This window comes from Beta vulgaris, chromosome 2, assembly GCF_026745355.1.
Source record: "Beta vulgaris subsp. vulgaris cultivar EL10 chromosome 2, EL10.2, whole genome shotgun sequence".
Taxonomy (NCBI): domain Eukaryota; kingdom Viridiplantae; phylum Streptophyta; class Magnoliopsida; order Caryophyllales; family Amaranthaceae; genus Beta; species Beta vulgaris.
In genome coordinates, this window is record NC_079203.1 from 37,277,852 (window position 1) to 37,296,763 (window position 18,912).

General features: G+C 35.4%; 1 protein-coding gene across 3 annotated transcripts; it reads right to left on the reverse strand.

Annotated features, from left to right (window-relative positions):
* Positions 1–1,381: 1,381 nt before the first annotated feature.
* Positions 1,382–18,369, reverse strand: LOC104886785 (uncharacterized). 3 transcript variants are annotated; one of them, XR_008968085.1, is made up of 10 exons: positions 18,104–18,369; positions 17,864–17,969; positions 16,220–16,386; positions 15,040–15,185; positions 7,541–7,632; positions 7,100–7,437; positions 6,908–6,977; positions 4,980–5,042; positions 3,619–3,741; positions 1,609–1,750 (listed from the first exon to the last, which is right to left on the reverse strand). XR_008968085.1 is itself a non-coding variant. In XM_010671297.4 (9 exons), the coding sequence occupies exons 1-9, from the start codon at positions 18,253–18,255 to the stop codon at positions 1,565–1,567; spliced, it is 1,320 nt and encodes a 439-aa protein (XP_010669599.1). In that variant the 5' UTR covers positions 18,256–18,369; the 3' UTR covers positions 1,382–1,564. The 3 variants fall into 3 exon arrangements, 1 of the variants encoding a protein (XP_010669599.1); XR_008968084.1 differs by having other exon boundaries at positions 1,612–1,750; positions 3,515–3,741; XM_010671297.4 differs by lacking the exon at positions 3,619–3,741 and having other exon boundaries at positions 1,382–1,750.
* Positions 18,370–18,912: the final 543 nt, after the last annotated feature.

The window sequence follows — 18,912 nt, forward strand, 5'->3', positions numbered from 1 at the left end:
GGCCAAGATGAGTCATTAAAAATATAGGGCTAAAAATAAGATTAAGTAATTGTACTAGCTATAATTTTATTGTAGTTACTCAAGAAACTCCATATAATAAGGATACTTTTATAATCTTCTTTAAATTTAAATAAATTTTGCAGATTTGAGTTTGTGAATAATTTACCAATACCCTACTATTCTATGATTATGTATACTATATAAAACACATGAGATTATATATATAACGCACTTTGGGAACCGAGTATTTGAAAACAAAGAAAAAAGAAAAGAGCATTAGGGAGTTTGAGATCTTAATTTATTTTGAACTTCTAAACTAACTAAATCAACTTCACTACAAGTATTAAAAAGTTACAGACATTAACTTAAAAAAAAAATTAACTACAGTTTTAGCACAAAGTCCTAAATACTAAACAAGTTAAGAACACAATCTAACATAAAAAAACTCTTTAAATAAATAAAATATTACAACAACAAACAAATAAACAATGATTGTTCCACACATTTCAAGAAACATGCAAATAAACAAAATATTCTAAAATTTGAAAATTTCAGAGGAGTTGCCATTTGGAGGAGAGAGGTTTGGAACATTCCTTTAAAGAGGGGACCATATGTTGTTTTCAGCCATCATAAAGGAACAACAGATGAGAGAAATGTGTAATAAATCACTTTTTGAGGAAGATGACACAAGAAGAAGTGGAGAGACTGGCGTACTTGGAAAGAAGAAAAATACAGGGGAAGGGGGTTAAGTAATACCAAAAGGCAAAAGTAGGGGATAAAAAGCGCCAAAAGGAACAATGATTGTATATTTCCTGAAATTCGTACGTATGGGTAACCGTGCAACTTCACCAACCAAAGCATGTTGACAAAAGTTAACGAAAGTTAACTTGGGTATCCTATCTGCAACTTTTACAAGTAGGGTACCTTATTTGCAACTTTTGTCAAAGTTGAATACCCAATTGTACTTAACTTGCATAAAACAAGTTACCAACCGAATATTCAACCCAATCATCAAATTTGCACATACGTAAAGCTAAAATACTTAGTCTGATAAATCAATAAACCTACTTCATACAAAATACAACAACCGAACCCAATAAACCAAGAACAAATCTTAAATTCAATAAGAAAAATATTACACAATTACAAATGACTACACCTCCAAACAATGAGTTGTATTAGGTCAACCACTTATATGTTTTTCAAATTAACTTAACCCATTTAATAAATAGTCATATTGAATCAATTCAATTAATTGAAAGGGTTGCAAACCTCAACCCAAACCTGCTAATTCTTATTGAGTTTTTGTCAAGTTGTCGAATCGTATAAATTTGTATTATTTTGAAACCGCTGGCTATAAAAATCAAAGTAAAAATTTAAATAATCCTAGATATAGCATATCTTCCAAATAATCTCAATTATGGAGACGATTTCATAGAGAAAATTTGTCAAAAAATATCATTCTTGATAGACCCCATATAAAAGATGGGCATAACAAGCTCATAGGAGCGGCAGAGATGAAAGCTTACAATAATACTGTGATGAATACAGAATGGAAGTATATTCAATGAATGAAGCATTTCTGTGAATTAAAATCGGAATATCCGACATCAACAAGGCAAAGACCATGAGGCGGTGCAGGAGGGGCAGTAGCACGTCTGCATGTGGCTTCCATCAGTTTTAGTAAAACATCCTCTTCTGAACCTGCTGCTGCCTCCCTTACTACAGTTGCAACAAGTACACGAACCATCTGCAGGAAACAGGAAACAGGAAACACACATCACCTCAACAATATGGAACAAAATAACCAAGCATGATTCACAAAATGACCAATATTATCTCAAAAAAAGAAAAGAGAAAAATTCTTCAAAAAAAAAAAAAGAGAATAAAATTTGACAAAAAAATAGGGGGAATCAAATAGATGGAAAAATTGAAATCGCAATGTATATAAAGTATTGAGTGGAAAGTAGCAACCCAATGTCATATTCTTTCACACACTGGCCAATGCTTAACTTTAACCGTTAATATATAAAATTCTGAAAATTAGTGTATACCAAGATGAATCTTAACAAGATCCTGCATGACAATATTTTTTCTTAGTATAAATCACAAAAGATCGTCGAAGGACAGTGTGTAAGTTATGCAAAAGTTAAATTGTCTCAAGTATTTAGAATTGAAGGAAGTATGATATAATCTCGAATCAGAGAATTTTCTGTAGATAGAAAAATCAGGCACCACTTCAATAATATGACATTGAGAATTCGTGATGAAGTAAGGCAGCTGTGGAAGATCATTTCTGGTGCTGGAAATTAGACAGAAGATGTAGTATGTGCAAATTACACGAGATAAAACGCAACTGGATTTTGGCAAGAAAAAGAAGTATTGTTCACAGATTTGTATCAGGGATGTGTTCAATTCTACTAATTAGTACACGAAACTGTAATGATAGATAGTAAAATATTTACAAGCACGGAAGTTGTATGAACTAATTTCAAGAAGTTTTGAAGGATGTAATTAGAAAGTCTAAAGCCTATGTTATTCGAACTCCGGAACTGAAGAAGACAAAGTTATTTTGTGCCCAAGACACGGTTATTATGTGCCCAAGTTAGTTCACACTTCACAGCCATGTTGGAGTACTTGTGAGAGAATTGAAATTAACATGACAAGGTACAAAACATCTTTCATGATCAATGTAAATAAAACTTCGATCCCAGTTTACACCACTTCTAAACATATTTTCTCCGAGGCCATCCACATTGGCTTGGGGATGCTACAAAGGAAAAAAATCAGCTCCAGCTACAAACCACTAACTCAGTCAGCAGTTTGAAGAAAGGTAAGACCGTCACTCAGAAAATTTACCTGTTAAACTAACAAATAGTGGTTTTCCGGTGAAGGGGTGTTTTGGTCCTCCCTTCTTGAAATCGCCAATTCAGTAAACAATTTTACCTACTGCATATTTGCAGATTTCGACTATAAGACTCCAAAAACTAGCTGATAGTCTAACGCCTATGAGGCAAAAAGGCACAGTAACAACGATAAATAAGCATATCACCAAATCCAACAATAATCAACCAGCTTCACAGCACATTTTCATTTCAACGACCAGACTTACCAATAGAACAACCCCTCGATATAACATAAGCTGTTCCAATACTTACATTCCAAAACTAACCAAAACCCAACATCTATGCTGTTTCTTCTAATGACTAACATTGGAGAATTAAGGTGAAGGGAAGTGACTGGAACAGTGATGGGTGAAGATGATTTCAAACTAGTGGCCAATAGTGGAGAACGAGTAAAGTCCACAGATGATCGAAATGTAAGAGAATCAGGTCCATGGACATGTAAACCCCGAAGAAGGGTGGTCACAACGATCAGGAGATTGACACAAAGTGTGAGGTTAAGGTGACTGGCGTAGACTGTCACATATGTGATAACCCAACTCTAAATAAGGTGTCAATCACTCAGTGCAAACAAAATGAATCTGTGCAATATCTCCATTGAGAGGTAAGACCTGTAGCGGAGGGCAGATCACAAGTAGGCTTCACTGGTTCATCACATCAGCTAATGCATGTGGCTACCAAGTGGAAGGAATAGCATATGTTTCAAGGCAATTACCGATGCCAGTTGCAGCGACCTCGGTCTCCGGACCAGTGTCATGGCACTGATGCTTGGTTGTTCTAGGCAGAGACGAGTGAGAAGAGTCTTTTTTCATTTGGTGCTTGTGATGGCTGCAACGATCTATTAAGCGGAAAACACCAACTCAGTTAACGATTTCCACTTCTTTTTTATGCCAAACGATTAGTGCATGCAGCTAAAGCGAAAAATACTTCGCGAAGTGGTGCCTACATGGATGATACGGGGTAAATATGTTTGAGTGGCATAAAGTGGGACTTTTTTCAGCATTATTCAAGAAAAATGTTCTAGCCTACAAAATTTTAGAAGTGAGATATTTATTTGGAAAATTCCAAGCAATAGTGGCATCAATTAAGGAAAAAAATGCATTAGGCCAAAACAGAACAGGTATATATTCGGTTGAGGACAAAGTCTGTGCTTAAAGCTTTTTCCCTCGATGATAATCCCTAACAAAGATAATAACTCTGGTAGTATGTACTATGTATATAATATATATCATGGTGTGATCATTTAAAATGACGTCAACTAGGAACTTTAAGGATCCTTACTACAGATTACTTCTACGAGACGGTTGTACAAACAGCTCAACAATCTGAATACTATGTATATATTATCCCTTGGCATTGTTCTACGAGACGGTTGTACAAACAGCTCAACAATCTGAATACTATGTATATATTATCCCTTGGCATTGATTTACTCCTGCGTAGTATGTTCTGGAAGTATGTTTATTGCTACAGATCATTCTGGTAGTATGTATATATTATCCCTTGGCATTGATTTACTTCTCTGTTGCACCAGAAGGTGTACAAACAGCTCAACAATCTGAATACTAACATGTAGCACTCCAAACTCTGCATAAATTATTTTTAGGAAAAATTGACAATAGAGGTCTGAACTTTGGGTGATAATTTTTAAAAGGTCTGAACTATTGATTAATCTGTGTAGGTCCCAACTTTAAGGGGTCTTAACTTTTAGCGGGCCTCGACGACTTAAAACTGAAGATTATTTTTAAAATCTCACCTAGTTCCTACATCTCTTCCTCAATTAACCCTTTTGATGTGACCCAAGTTTTACAAGTGATGACCTATTAAGCCAGTTTTAAGTCACTAAGGCCCGCTAAAAGTTAAGACCCGCTAAAAGTTAAGACCCCCTAAAGTTGGGACCTACACAGGTTAATCAATTGTTCAGACCTTTTAAAAATTATCACCCAAAGTTCAGACCTCTATTGTCAATTTTTCCTTATTTCTATGAAATATATTTCAGAATAATTTTCTGCTTCAGCGTTGATGTTTAACAATTTTACTGAAAGATAGTGGAAGACAGTTGGCAAAAGTATTTACCCTTCTTAAAAAACGGTTGGCAACAAGCTCGACGCACATTACTTTCACACCATCTGCATGACCCTGTCACGAAGAATGCCATATGAGAAACACGATATTCAAAGTAATGGAGCAAAAGAGTTAGCCAGCCTTGCAAAAAAAATCATTTTAGCAAGCACAGGAAGACTAATGATGAATGGCAACAAAATAGGAGAAGACGGAGAGTGACAACAGGGAAGATGGGAAAAAAATTTCTAGTAAGATAAGAGACCAACAGGGAGGGGAAAAAACAGCAGCAGAAACTATAATTAATGGAAAAAGTGTAAATCCGTAAATTGCCGTACAATGCAAAAAAATTTGCATTACCAACCAAACACTTAAGTTTTACCGGCTCATGATCTTAGAACAACTGAAGAGGCGCCATCACAACATAGCAAATTCACCTTCCTTTCAGATAGGAGGAAAGATCAATATTGCAATGACATTACCAATATTCTCATTAAACTCAGTATTTTTTTTCCAATGGAAAAGGCATATCAATATCAGTTTTATTTTGTTTGGTTGGATGGAAAACTATTAAACTAAGAAAGGAAAAATGGAGATGTTGGGCACGAAAGAGTGGAAGAAAATGGTTTTCCTTCAAATTTTGGAGGAAATGTTTACAAAGGGATGGAAAAACTCTTTCCACCTCACTTTTCCTTTTTAAATTCTTTGTCCAACCAAACACCGGAAAATGGGAAATGGTTTTCGTGGAAAACGTTTTCCCAAAAACAAATGGAACCTAAATGGAGCATCAAAACATGTCATGATATATACAAGTTTATAAAAATCTACTAAGTTACATGTGTCTTCCACTATAATCCTCCAATCTAAGCCACAAATACAGTAGTTTCTCTAGGGTTGACACTGAAACTTCCTACATGATCTCTCATATGATAATGGATACCTAAACACTAGATTAGAAAGTATTGCCCATCACTCATCCTTGTTCTCGCGAACTTTGTTCAATATCCCAAGCCCACCCCCCAACTAGGGCTAGCAAACGGGTCAAGTTGTGTTAAGTTCATGTCAGATTCACCGGTAAACGGTCTTTAAACCCCTTCAACCCTAATCCGACACGTTCGATAAACGGATCAACAACCCTCAACCCTAACCGCACCCCTTTTAATAAACGAAATATCTGACCCATTTATCAAGTGCGCACATATATAAAAACGGATACCACCTTGTATATTTCTTAACCCACTTCTAATATACGAATATCCTATCGTAACAAACCATATAGAATAACCAAAGAATAAATCTTAAATAGATAAGAAAAATAGTCCAACCCTTACAAACCCCAACTTGGATGGGAATCCATCCTGATTGCCCACATTGGTCCGTAATACTCTCCAGTTTTTTTCCGGAATACTTGAATTCACTCTTGCTTTCAACCCTACTCTCTCTTTCTCTTCTTTGTTTTAGCTGACCTTATTTATCATGCAATGTTTCCCCATATAAGTGCCATCTTTCAGCACCAAAGGAGACCATGCCTTGATGTATTCAGGCATTTTTTGTTAAAAAGCTTCTTGCTTTTGAGTTTATAACACTTGGCCTTTTCTTCAGCTTTTGAGTACACATAACACTAACCTTCTTTCATTTTGTTTTTTGGTGTTTGACATCCGAATCAGGACTATCAAGACAAGATAATGGTGCATCAAGGGGACACATAGGTCTACCACAGACCACAGTCAGTTTGTCCGTTGTGGGAAAATGTGGTATGTCAGTGCACCAACAAGCCAAGAATATGTTTGTGATGAAGTACATTTTACATGATAACAGACAGCAAATATTCAGCCAGTGATTATTAGATAGAATGTATATACCGCACGTTAGCGTCTGTAAATGAATAAATAAACCCCTCCCATACAAAAATAAAAACCGAGAATAGAGTTGAAAACAGTAACCTTGTCAGAGCAAGGGATTCTAGCTTCAACTGCTCGAGCATGATAGATGAAACACTCTGTTGGAGGACCACTGAAATGTTGAAACGGCAGTTCTTAGTATGGCTTGTAATGCTGGTTATAGTTGATTATCATGCGTGATTCACATCTTCACTATGTAGCCATAAAACTGGGGGGGGGGGGGGTTGAACTTACGTGTTTCTAGCAGCTTTGGTGTCTCGAGCAAACATTTTATAAGAAAGTAACTTCCCTTGCAATTGATGTAGAAGTTGGTCAACTCTTCTGATAGAGAAGCATGTTGGTTTCTTTACCCCATCAAGCTCATCCTTTTCATCAGGAAGGTCCTTTGTATTCACCTCTACATTATCTTCAGCTATTTCATTTCTCTTCCATGTTTGACTCTTATCAGAGGACACATTTCCCATCTCCTCTATATCATTACTCTGTTCCCTGGAGTCTCCTTCCTCAAATGGAAAAATATAAAGATATCTCCTCCATTTGGCACTAAAATTTGGATGAAAAGCACGTGATACCTTCAACAATAAACTGAGTGGTTCACGTCAATGCACAAAACATAATCAGCTAATTTTTCAAACCAATAGGAAATCCACTGAGAAGCTTCTTCAAAGGTACTACCTTAGACACAGATGTAGCTCGGAGTTTTCCAGATGCCGCAGAGTTGATGGCATGTTCAATGTCCTCGTTACTCACATCCGTTCGCCAAGTATCTGGACAAGCCAAAGAGTGCATCAAAGTGATAGCCAAGAAACGGGAATGGGAAATGATATTTGCATTATAAGATACCATTTAGCCTGCATCACTTTCATAATATCCAAAAAGAAAGCCTTTGACTTTAAATAAATCAAGACGACTCTAACAAGATCCCACATGACTATGTTTATCTTTATGTATTAAATCATAATAGATGGTCAAAGGGGAGTGCGTGAATAGTGTAAAAGTCCATATGTTGCAATTCATTTGGATCGAAGAAAGTACATCACGCCACAAAAACCTACCTTTTTGATATTTTTACGTGTATGACCACCAACTTCAAAGCATTTTTAGTAATGAAAACTCAATAATATACTAACTAATACGCCAACAAGGCATGGTTTTTTAATCAATGTATGCAAAAATAGATTAAAGAGGGGTAAGGATTTATTCCAATTGAGTATCGATTATCTTTACACCTCGTTCAAATTTATATTTTGGTTCCTTAAATTTTCTCTCGTCTTACTCCTCTCACTTTTGCTATCTCATTTTTCTTTGTCTAAACTCTTCTTCCTCAACTTTTATTGTTTCATTTGTCAAAGAAACAATTTCTTATGACATTTCATGTTAGCCAACCCTAAATCATTTTGGACTAAGGCTTTGTTGTTGTTGAGGGTGTAAATACAAATTCTAATCGGCAAATATAGAATTAAAATATGTGAACAAAATCATATCTTATTGATTTTTTTATTTGGGTTACAATCTCTAGTATTTTGATCCTCTAATTCGATCACCACATGTACTTGCTTGCAGTTCACAGACGATCTTCTTGAATATTGGATTCCGGGATTGATCATGTTCAAGGATTTTGATGTAGAAAAGAACACGTCAGTTTTTTATGCTTATTGTTCTTCTTCTAAACGAGAGATTTGATCTTAATTTGTTGTTGCTCACAAAAAAATATGATCGTCTTGAATAAGGGCCTTTGGGCTTGATCTCATCCAAGGTGGATCTTCTAGATTGGAACAATATGTCTTTTGAATGCTTGTTCTTCTTCTAGGAAGAGAGTACAATGTGACTTGACTATCAGGAAGAGAAGAGTATCTCAGAGCTTTAGGTTTTGTCGTCTGTCAATCTCCTCCGAAAAATGAAGAGGGGAGCTCTAATTATAGAGCTTTTTTGAATCTATGGTTTTCAAGTCTCCTGCTACATGGGCCTCATAGACATAAACCCTTTTAAGAGTCCAACTTCCATTTAGTTGGGACTTTGACGCGATTATAAATGATTTAATTAAAATAGGTTAAATTTAACAGCAGCCCAAATTAATTAATTTAATGATCAATTATCAATAAAAATCAACATTTGACTTTAATGGGTCAAACAATAAATGACATGGCATAGTATGCCTACAAATTGCCCCCTCGGTCACGTACACAATATTTGAGTATTTACGCGTGAACATATCTTGATTTTCCTTTCTTAATGTTTGGTTGTTTCATTGATTAATGGACTTTGTAACTTTATTGGGCCTTAATAATCCATAATCTGAATATTTTTCTCTTATCTCTATTATATATGGGAACTCTAGAGAACTTTGGTGTCCACCCATGTTGACCAATATATCCCTACTAAAAACAGAAAACACAAACTCCAATCCTCTGATTCGGAAAAAAAAAAAAGGAAAAATTGATCCCTAAAAAACTTGCACACATAATAACTTCACACGCATAGCCTACATATAAGGCTAGTTACATCATATAATGTAATACAAAATTATGTAGAATAACGTTACATAATATGGAATGTCTTCAAAATTACATCATAATTATATAGTAACATTACAAACTATAAATAAATGGAGTACCTAGAATTTGGGTCCTATATCTTATCACCAACAATAACTATAACCAATTATAAACTTTTCATAATAGAATTCACACACAAGTATATTATAAGTCCACAAGTAATAACAATAATACTAGTAGATACATGTATATTATACACAGGGATAATAGTAGAATAATTTTAGCCATAGCAAGTGCCAATATTATTCATGTCACATAATATATATATCTAACATAGACATAGGATCACATAACTACATGTATTACACATAGCACATAAAATTCCTAATGGACTACAACGTGTTCATAAAATTCGCTTGCAATCTTCGCAAGGTGAATTTGAGGAAATGAAAATGACAAAAAATGAGTCAATATCTGAATATTTTAGTCAATTAGTTACACATGTTAACCAACAAAAGCTAAATGGAGATACAATCGAAGATGTAAATTTTCTTGAAAAAGTACTACGATCATGCAATAAGAAATTTAATGACCTGATGCATACAATAGAAGAATAAAAAGAAATTGATAACTTATCTATAGGATAGCTTCTTGGATCGTTGCAAGTGCATCAACAAAGAATACTCAAGAATGATAGTCCTGATGTAATTGAGCAAGCGCTTAAATCAAAGTTGTCAATAGATGAACAAAGAGGTAAAAATCAGAGAGGAATTTTTTGTTGACGAGGTAGAGGTCGTGACTCGTGGTAACTACCAATCTCGCAATCAAAGTAATGAGAAAAATATTGGCCACGGTAGAGGGTCAAATAGAGGAGGAGAAGTTTCAATGAACGTGGAAAAACAAAAGACTTCAATGTTATAATTGCCAAAAATATGGGGAATTGTGCATCAAATTATTAGACCACACAAAAAGATCAAGGAAATCGCTTGAATTTTGCCGAATCATTGCAAAGTAATGAGGATGGACCTACATTGTTGCTAGCACATGAAGAAGCTAGTAATCAACAAGATATATGGTGTTTTGATTCTGGAGCTAGTAATCACATGTGTGGAAGAATATAACTATTTATCAATCTTGATGAGAAGGTCCAAGGTAATGTTCGCTTTGGAGATTCATCTAAACTAAAAGTTGAAGGTAAAGGTAAAAGACAAATTATTCTCAAGAGTCAAGAATGAAGAATTTCATCTCTAATGTTTATTATGTGCCTAATATGAAAGTATCAGACAACTTCTTGAAAAAGGATATATTGTGCATATGAATGGTATTAATCTTCTTATTCAAGACAAAGGTGAAAGACTTATTGCTCAATCAAAAATGGCGAAGAATCGCATGTTTACAAAAGTGATTCTATGGTGTTGTAGAGAACAAGTCATGAAAATGACATATACGGCTTGGGCATTTGCATTTTAATAGTTCAAAACTATTACAATCAAAGAACATGGTGCATGGATTCCCTAATATTGAAGAGCCTAAACATGTTTGTAAAATATGTACTATTGGAAAGCAAGCCATTTTAGAAGGGATATTCGTGGAGAGTAAAAGCACTATTAGAATTGTGTGATATTAGTGGACCATTAGATACAATATCTCTCGAAGGTAATCGCTATTTCATTAGTAGGAAATTATGGGTGTATATGATGAAGGAGAAATCAGTTGCATGTGATACATTCATGTGATTTAAGGCTCGAGTAGAGCTAGAAAGCGAATATAAGTTAAAAACACTTAGATCTGGCACACGGGGTGAATACACGTGAAATGCATTCAATTATTTTGGCAAATATACAAGTTTGCGATAATAATTTTCAACCTCTTATACTCGACAACAAAATGGAATTTCCGAAAGGAAGAATCAGACAATTTTAGACATGACAAGCAGCAGCTTGAAAAAGAGAGGGTTGCCCAAGCTTTTATGGGATAAAGTAGTTGCATGGACAACTTATATTCTGAATCGTCGTCCTACAAAAAATGAGAAGAATATGACACCAAAAGAAGCATGGAGTTGTAAGAAGCCAAATGTTGAACATTTGAAAGTATTTGGTTGCATTGCTTATGCTCAAATTCCCGAGGCAAGGAGAAAGAAGTTAGATGATCGATGTGAGAAATGTATCTTCCTTGGATACATGCAAAATCCAAAGCTAATAAACTCTACAATCCAACCACTAGAAAAATTGATTGAGAGTAGAGATGTAATATTTAGAAAAGAATAATCATGAAAATAGGATGATCAAGGAAAAGAAGCAGAAAATGTTGTATTTGAACTTTTTGAAGAAGATAGCAATAATAAGACTACGCAGACGAGTTTCGAAAATAACCAACTAGTGACACCCTCATCACACAATATTGACATTGAGCCAAAATTCGGCTTCATCTTGAGGATCAATCATTCAACCTCGTCATTGAGAAGACCCGTAAAAATGAGAAGCCTTGGAGATATCTATGAAAAGATAAATGAACCAATATATTTTTGAAGAAGCTATTGGAGAAGAAGAATGGATATCTTCCATGAAAGAGGAGATCCACTCAATTCAGAAAAATGATACATAGGAGTTTACCATATGGCCGATATGGGCAAAGGACCAGAAAGCTATAGGAGTAAAACGGGTTTACAAGATTAAGAGATACGTTGAGGGAAGTATTGATAGATAAAAGGCAAGAAGTTACAAACAAAAGGTTGCAAACAAAAACATGGTGTTGATTATGATGAAGAATCTGCTCATGTAGCTCGGCTAACCACTCTAAGAATGTTAATATCACTCGGAGGCTGGACCACACCATAAGTGAAAGATATATCAATTGGATGTCAAGTCTGATTTCTAAATGGGTGTTTTGAAGAAGAGGTTTATGTGCAAAAACCTTAAGGTTATGTAGGAAAGGGAAAAAGGATAAAGTATACCATTTAAAAAAGGCACTATATGGCATAAAGCAAGCTCCACGGAATACACGTATCAACGGATACTTGATACAAAATGTTTTTACCAAATGTTTATATGAACATGCGGTTTACGTAAAAAAGAATGGTGACAATATCCTCGTAGTTAGCCTATATGTTGATAATTTGTTATTCACCAGAAACAATCAAAATATGTTTGAAACAATCAAAGTATGTTTGATGATTTCAAAGCAGCGCTGTTGAAGGAATTTAAAATGACAGATTATGGACTAATGAATTTCTTTCTTGGCATAGAGGTAAAGCTATATGAGGAGGGAATTTTTATTTCGCAAAAGTAATATGCTAAGGAGATTATTGAGAAGTTTAAAATGGACTCACGCAAACCTACAAGCACAACCATCACAACCATCACAACCATCGCAACAAGGTTAAAGTTGACAAAAGTTGGAGAAAAATTAATTAATCCAACCTTATACAAAAATTCTATTTGGAAGTTTGAGATACTTATCATATTGTATATGGAGTCGGAGTTGTCTAGTAGATATGTGGAAACACCTAAAGAATCTCATTAGGTAAGTGCAAAGAGAATAGTGAGGTAAATTAAAGGTACCTTAGATTTTGGATTATTTTATCGTTATGGAGATGAAGCACAATTGTTTGGTTACTAATTGGGCTACAATCAAGATGAAAGAAAAAGTAAAACAGGTTATCCTTTTATCTAGGTTCAACTACTTTTACTTGGAGTTCTAAAACGCAACCATTAAGCGTTGATTTTAATATTGTCTCTTCGGGATTGATCTTGTTCAAGGATGTTGATGTAGAATTGAACAGCACGCCAGTTTCTATGCTTGTTATTCTTCTACAGAAATGATTTGATTTGATCTTAATTTGTCGTTGCTCACGAACATATATGATCTTGAATAAGGGCCTTCGGGCTTGATCTCGTCCAAGGTTGATCTTCTAGATTGGAACAATACGTATTTTGATTTTTGAATGCTTGTTCTTATAGGAAGAGAGTTTGACGTGACTTGATTTTAAGTTTTGTCGTCTGTCTTTCTCCTATTTTTCTCCTCTAAAAATTAAGACGGCAACTCTATTTATGGAGCTTTCTTGAATCTAGGTTTTCAAGTCTCGTGCTACATAGGCCTCAGAAACATAGACCCTCTTAAGAGTCCAACTTTCACTTAATGGGACCTTGAGCCAATAATAAATGATTTAATTAAAATAGGCTAAATTTAAAAGCAAGCCCAAGTTTCATAATTTGATGATCATTTATTAATAAAAATCATTATTTGACTTTAATGGGTCAAACAATAAGTGATGTGGCATAGTACAAAATTTTATGCCTACACTGGGTATATATTGTCTAAAAATAAAGGAGATTCAGTTGAAGGTACTTTTATTAACTAAAAAATCTTATTTCCCATGTTATCATTTATTAAGACAACACAAATATACATATACATATAGTTGTATAGAGATAGTGGATTTAAGAGGTAATTTTAATGGGTTTGGGAGAGAAAATCAAAATTAGTGGCTTTTATTTTAGTAGGCCCAATTTTATGTCTCGCACTTGGTTTATGGGCAATGGGTACACTATATTGACTACAATTATGCTCTCATCTTATTTTTTTATTTGGACAGAAAACAACTAAAAATTACTCTTAGAGCAAACTGATAAGATACTTCTTTGGTCCCTTAAAAAGGAACTATGTTGACCTTCTGACAGATTCGAAATATTAAGGTGATGACTAAGGCTTTGTTCTCCTCAACGAATCCATTTAAGTTTCGGCCAAAATAAGTTCAATTTAGCAAAATTAAGTTCAGTTCAAGAGATATAAGTTTAAGTTAGCGAACGATAAGTTAAATTCAGCAAAAGAGTTGTGGCAAAGACCAAAGTAGATTCAGTTGAGCAAAACAAGTTCAACAAAATTAAATTAAGTTCAGCACAAATAAGTTTTCAAAGACAGAGGCTGGCTATGAATGCAATGAAAAATTTGTTACTATGGGAATATAGAATTTCCTGCAAATACTTTAAGAGCAGAAACAACAGAGGAAGAAACTGGAAAGAAAAAAAAAAGGAGATAAAGAATACTCTTCTTGCATATTAGAGAGTGGAAATGGTAAAATAACTAAGAGGAAAAAGAAAAGGAAGCAGTCATTCTTTAAGAGATGAGGGGACTAGATATCACAGCTAACGATATGCCATAGCCTTGAGAAAAATGATTTCACTGCAAACAGCAATTTAACATGCATTGACAGAAAAACCTATTAGGACCCTTTCGCTACTCTTGGAAACAGCCTTTATGCTAATTTTCAATGGTTAGGAGCAATGTTGAAGGGATGCCAGTGGTGGGATCCATAATTGGTGTGGTTGGTTTGCTCTGTTTGCTGTTTGGCCCTGTTTTCCACTTTGAATACAGATGAACATGTCAATAGCCTTTGAAAAGAAAAATTCTAGCATGACTACACTCAAGATGAGTGCAGAGCCAGCAAAAGTTAAGCATGAAAAAGTATTCAGATAGCAGACATGATGCAGTCTAGTGGGGAGGGTTGTAATTTGCTCAAAAAAACAGTGCACTGCATAAATTGATGCAATTTTGCTGATTAAACTTTTTTTCTCAAGCAAGCAGGAATAATTAGTTAAAGTTTCTTTGAACAAAAAGGTGAACACTTCATAATTAAACAAAATAACTTAATAGTTAAGATGAAGACAAAAGCTAACATACAGAAAGAGCAAACTTGGTTCAGCGCCGTCACCCCTTTGTCAGTACGTCCAGCAACCACTATCATCCCTTCAACTGGTAAACCCTTGTCTTTTCGCTGTTTAGCTTTCCTGTCATCGACAAACATTCCAATGGATCTCTCCACCAGTCTGTATGGAGTAAAGAAGGTAATAAGGTTGAGAAAGGAATTGGGTTGGATAAGCGACCCAATAATTCAATCAAAGAGATGATCAGAATGCTGCGTACGGCCTTCGAATATAATTTATACCTTGTATGAAACTAAATGCAGAAAGAAAGAGAGCAGTCTACCAATTTTCTCCTGGAACATAACTGCAGCAGCATGTTGACAAACACATGCGCAGTAGAAGAAATTTTATAACCGCAGACACGAGACCAACAGAAAGGAGACATTTGACAGACGGAGCAAAAGGTCTCTTTGGGTTTTAGAAAAAGCTGCTACTCATGAACCAAAAGTTGCAGGAAGGAAGAAACGTCAGGACACCGCATTCAGATAAGGAGAGGATATTATCCCAAATATTCAAACATCAATGACTCCACTTCATTAGACGTAAGTTCTTTGAATTTAAAAACCAAACTAGATTACGAACTCCTTCATCGCCTGGGTCTCAACTGTCAAAGCAGATATGCAGTACAGACATAGCAATATCTACATCCATCTAGGAAACTGGAACTGAAGTCACTTGTTCTTAAATGTAGTTTGCTTTCTTTTTTCTCTGTTCATTGTGCTTTTGATTTTTAGGGTACTGAACTAAGAGAGCTTTAAAAAACCATAGCCAATCAATTTATAGGGACTTACTTCCCTAGTTAGTTAAGTATATATGTACTTATGAAACATCAGGGGTTCCAAAATTATAACCAAGAAGTCTAGAGTAAACAACACAAGCATAGCTATGCTGAACAAGATGAGACAGATTGCATGAAAACTCTCAGATATAACAGCAACGGAAGAAAGACAAATCTTGTTCAGTCTGTATGACCACCCAATTAAGATAAAATAATACTTATTTAAGGCAGGAGCAGCCGAAATAATGCCAGAAGAAATATAGAAAAAATATATATATACATGCATAGAAAAATCATGCAGCATATAAATATATTTGTAGATTCTGCACTTGAGATCCAAAAATTATCCTTGTGATGACAAAGTAACAGGATAACATACCCCTGAACGGTGTTCAAACCAGGCTGCTTCTGCCATCCATCAAAGTACTCCCCATGATAGGACACTACTATCTTATATGTGACTCTTGCCCATCTTCCAGAATGATTATCAGGGAGACTGTCTTCCGGAGTATATTCATCAGAAATCGCAACAACGTCCCCCTCCTCCTGAACATGTTTCAACAGATGTAGGATAAAAATGAATACAAAGAGTAGTTAGGAGACTCCATAAACACTAATACCTAAAACCATATCAACATTACTGTAGCAAAGACTTCAGCAACCAGAGTAGTCACCAAAAATATCAGAAAAAAGATCAACTAGAACCAAAATTATGAATGAGGAAGCGCCAGGTATTGATGGTAGAATTATATACGCTAGAAGTTTGAGGCTATCAGTGTAACCGAAGAGCAACGTCAAAACCTTGAAACAAAAAAGGTGCCATGATTAGGTACTGGAAAAGTTAGCGAACATGCTGAGCTTCAGATCCACACAGCTAACAGCCTAACCCCTTCTAAAGAACTTCAGACAAACCCACATAGTTTCACACCATTTTACAGCAGATTGATGAGTATTCTGAGCACAAGAGTCATCTGTAGCGGGTGGTGTTTAGACCACAAATAAAAACTATCTGCTCAATCATGCTGGGGGAGTAGAGACAACCATACATATCCACCAGACCACAACACTAACTTGTCTCCTTCTTTGGCATAATTGACAATGGAGTTCAGTATCAACTATCTGAGATTATCATTGCATGCTAGAATTCTACTATCCAAGGTCTATTATTTATGAGAAATTCATGTATTTGAGACCAAAATACAGTCTTTAACCACACATTATCGAGTCAAATCCAATTCTCTCTTAGTCTCTTAATATATTCCTCAAAAACCAACTTGTAAGGATTCTTCCCCCAAGTATTTACAACTATATAGAACAAGCAAATTAAAATTAAGAAGAGGGGAGAGACTAGACTAGCAATCACTTCCTAAAATAAAGGTGGGAACTCCAAAATAATACCTTTATATCATCATTTATCTGCAAAATTTAAGAAATTTACCAAAAGATTTTGTATTTCATGTTTAAAATACCAATTACATTATCTATTGGGATGGATTCATTTGGCCATTAGCATTTCAAGTTCCCAATAAATGTCTTTAAAGTTTAAACCAGGGTACAGTAGTCCACAACAACGACAACAACCTAATGTTGGCCGCATGAGTCAAGATTTTATTTATGGTGATCGCTTACATGGATCCTCTACCACCATTCTTTTTTCCGATCAAGTGCCATACTACATGCTCCTGCAAACCTAATTTCTTCATATCGTTTATGACGCCCTCCATCCAATAAACCCTCCCCCAAAATCCTTCTAAAATCTCCTGTACCCAACCCATATACTGACTAAGGAACATAAATTGATTAGAGTTAGTCTGTGAGAAGAACCTAAACCTATACATTGAATATCATGAATTCAGTTTCAATTCCAGAAAAAGTACTTTTTGAGGAGCTTTCACAATTCCATTCTCCTGCATAATGACAAACTAAAAAAGATAGCCCAAAAACTAAAGTTCAAGCACTCACAACCCATAAATTGCTCCAAATAAAGTGCCAGAAAAGTTTATTGAAACCAAAAATAACCAACCTTATTTCCAAACAACTCTGCCAAAGTGGAGCGCCCATTTACCAAATCCAAATAAAAATCATTTATTGCTTTCCATGGTTTGCCATACATAAACTCGTAGCATTCCCTACAAAAATTAATCAAGGAAACCAAACTTTTCAACAACACACAGTTCATATTTATACAAAAACATGAACCTGAAATGAAATAGCATAGGAAAAAACCATTGGGTTAGTTGAAAAGAGAGGAAAAGAAAGATACTTGGCCGTCCATCGTGAGTCCTTGCAAGAGTCAGTGTGAGCATAGTGATGGTGGACTTTTTCCTCGGGTTGAGTTGCCATTGTTAAGCTTCGAACTCGAATCCAGTTCACAGGTTTCAGTTGTAGTGCTGTTAATTTTGCTCGCACTAGCATATAATAGTGGTCTTCTTGGTTTGGGGGGGCCTTTGGTTTAACCTTTTGGGATGGAATATAGGTGAATTGATGTAGGTAGGGGGTCTTGGGTGATTGGCTTCGCAGTTTAGCTACTTGGCTCTTGCCGGTTTTATTTGACTAGTTTGACGGACTTTTTAATTGTTTTGTTTTAATTGGTGGTTCATGTATGTTGTTCGATGTTCACCATTTATTAGGGGTGATCATGGGCCGGGCCGTGGTAAAAAAAATTGCCCATTAGTCGAGTCGGGCCTAAATTTGGGCCGAATTTTTGTACCCAAATCCCGCTATTTTGGGCCTAAATTAGCAGGTTTTTGCGGACCAAAAATGGGTCGGGCCGAAAAATAGACTAAAAAGTCGTTTTGACTTGCCCAAAGCCAAAAAAAATTCGGGTCGAGCCGAAAAAATCTGCCCAATACCCGGCCAAAAACGGGCCGGGCCGGGCCGAAATGATCACCTCTACCATTTATAATCCGTCGATTGTGTGCAAGAGTGTATTTAGAGAAAGGTGTGCACGGATCAAAACACAGATCAATAAGACATAAAACACAACTTTTACTAAATTGACAATGCATGAAATGAACATCTTTTGATTTCCAACTAGTTATTAGGCCCGGGCTATGCCCCGGGTAAGAAAAA

Excerpts from the sequence above, each read along its gene's own strand:
- LOC104886785 (XM_010671297.4), bottom strand. The coding sequence starts at position 18,255 with ATGCTAGTGCGAGCAAAATTAACAGCACTACAACTGAAACCTGTGAAC. Across the intron at positions 15,186-16,219 it reads GGTTTGAACACCGTTCAGGG|ACTGGTGGAGAGATCCATTG; the intron begins GTATGTTATCCT and ends TACTCCATACAG. Across the intron at positions 7,438-7,540 it reads GAGCTACATCTGTGTCTAAG|GTATCACGTGCTTTTCATCC; the intron begins GTAGTACCTTTG and ends TTATTGTTGAAG.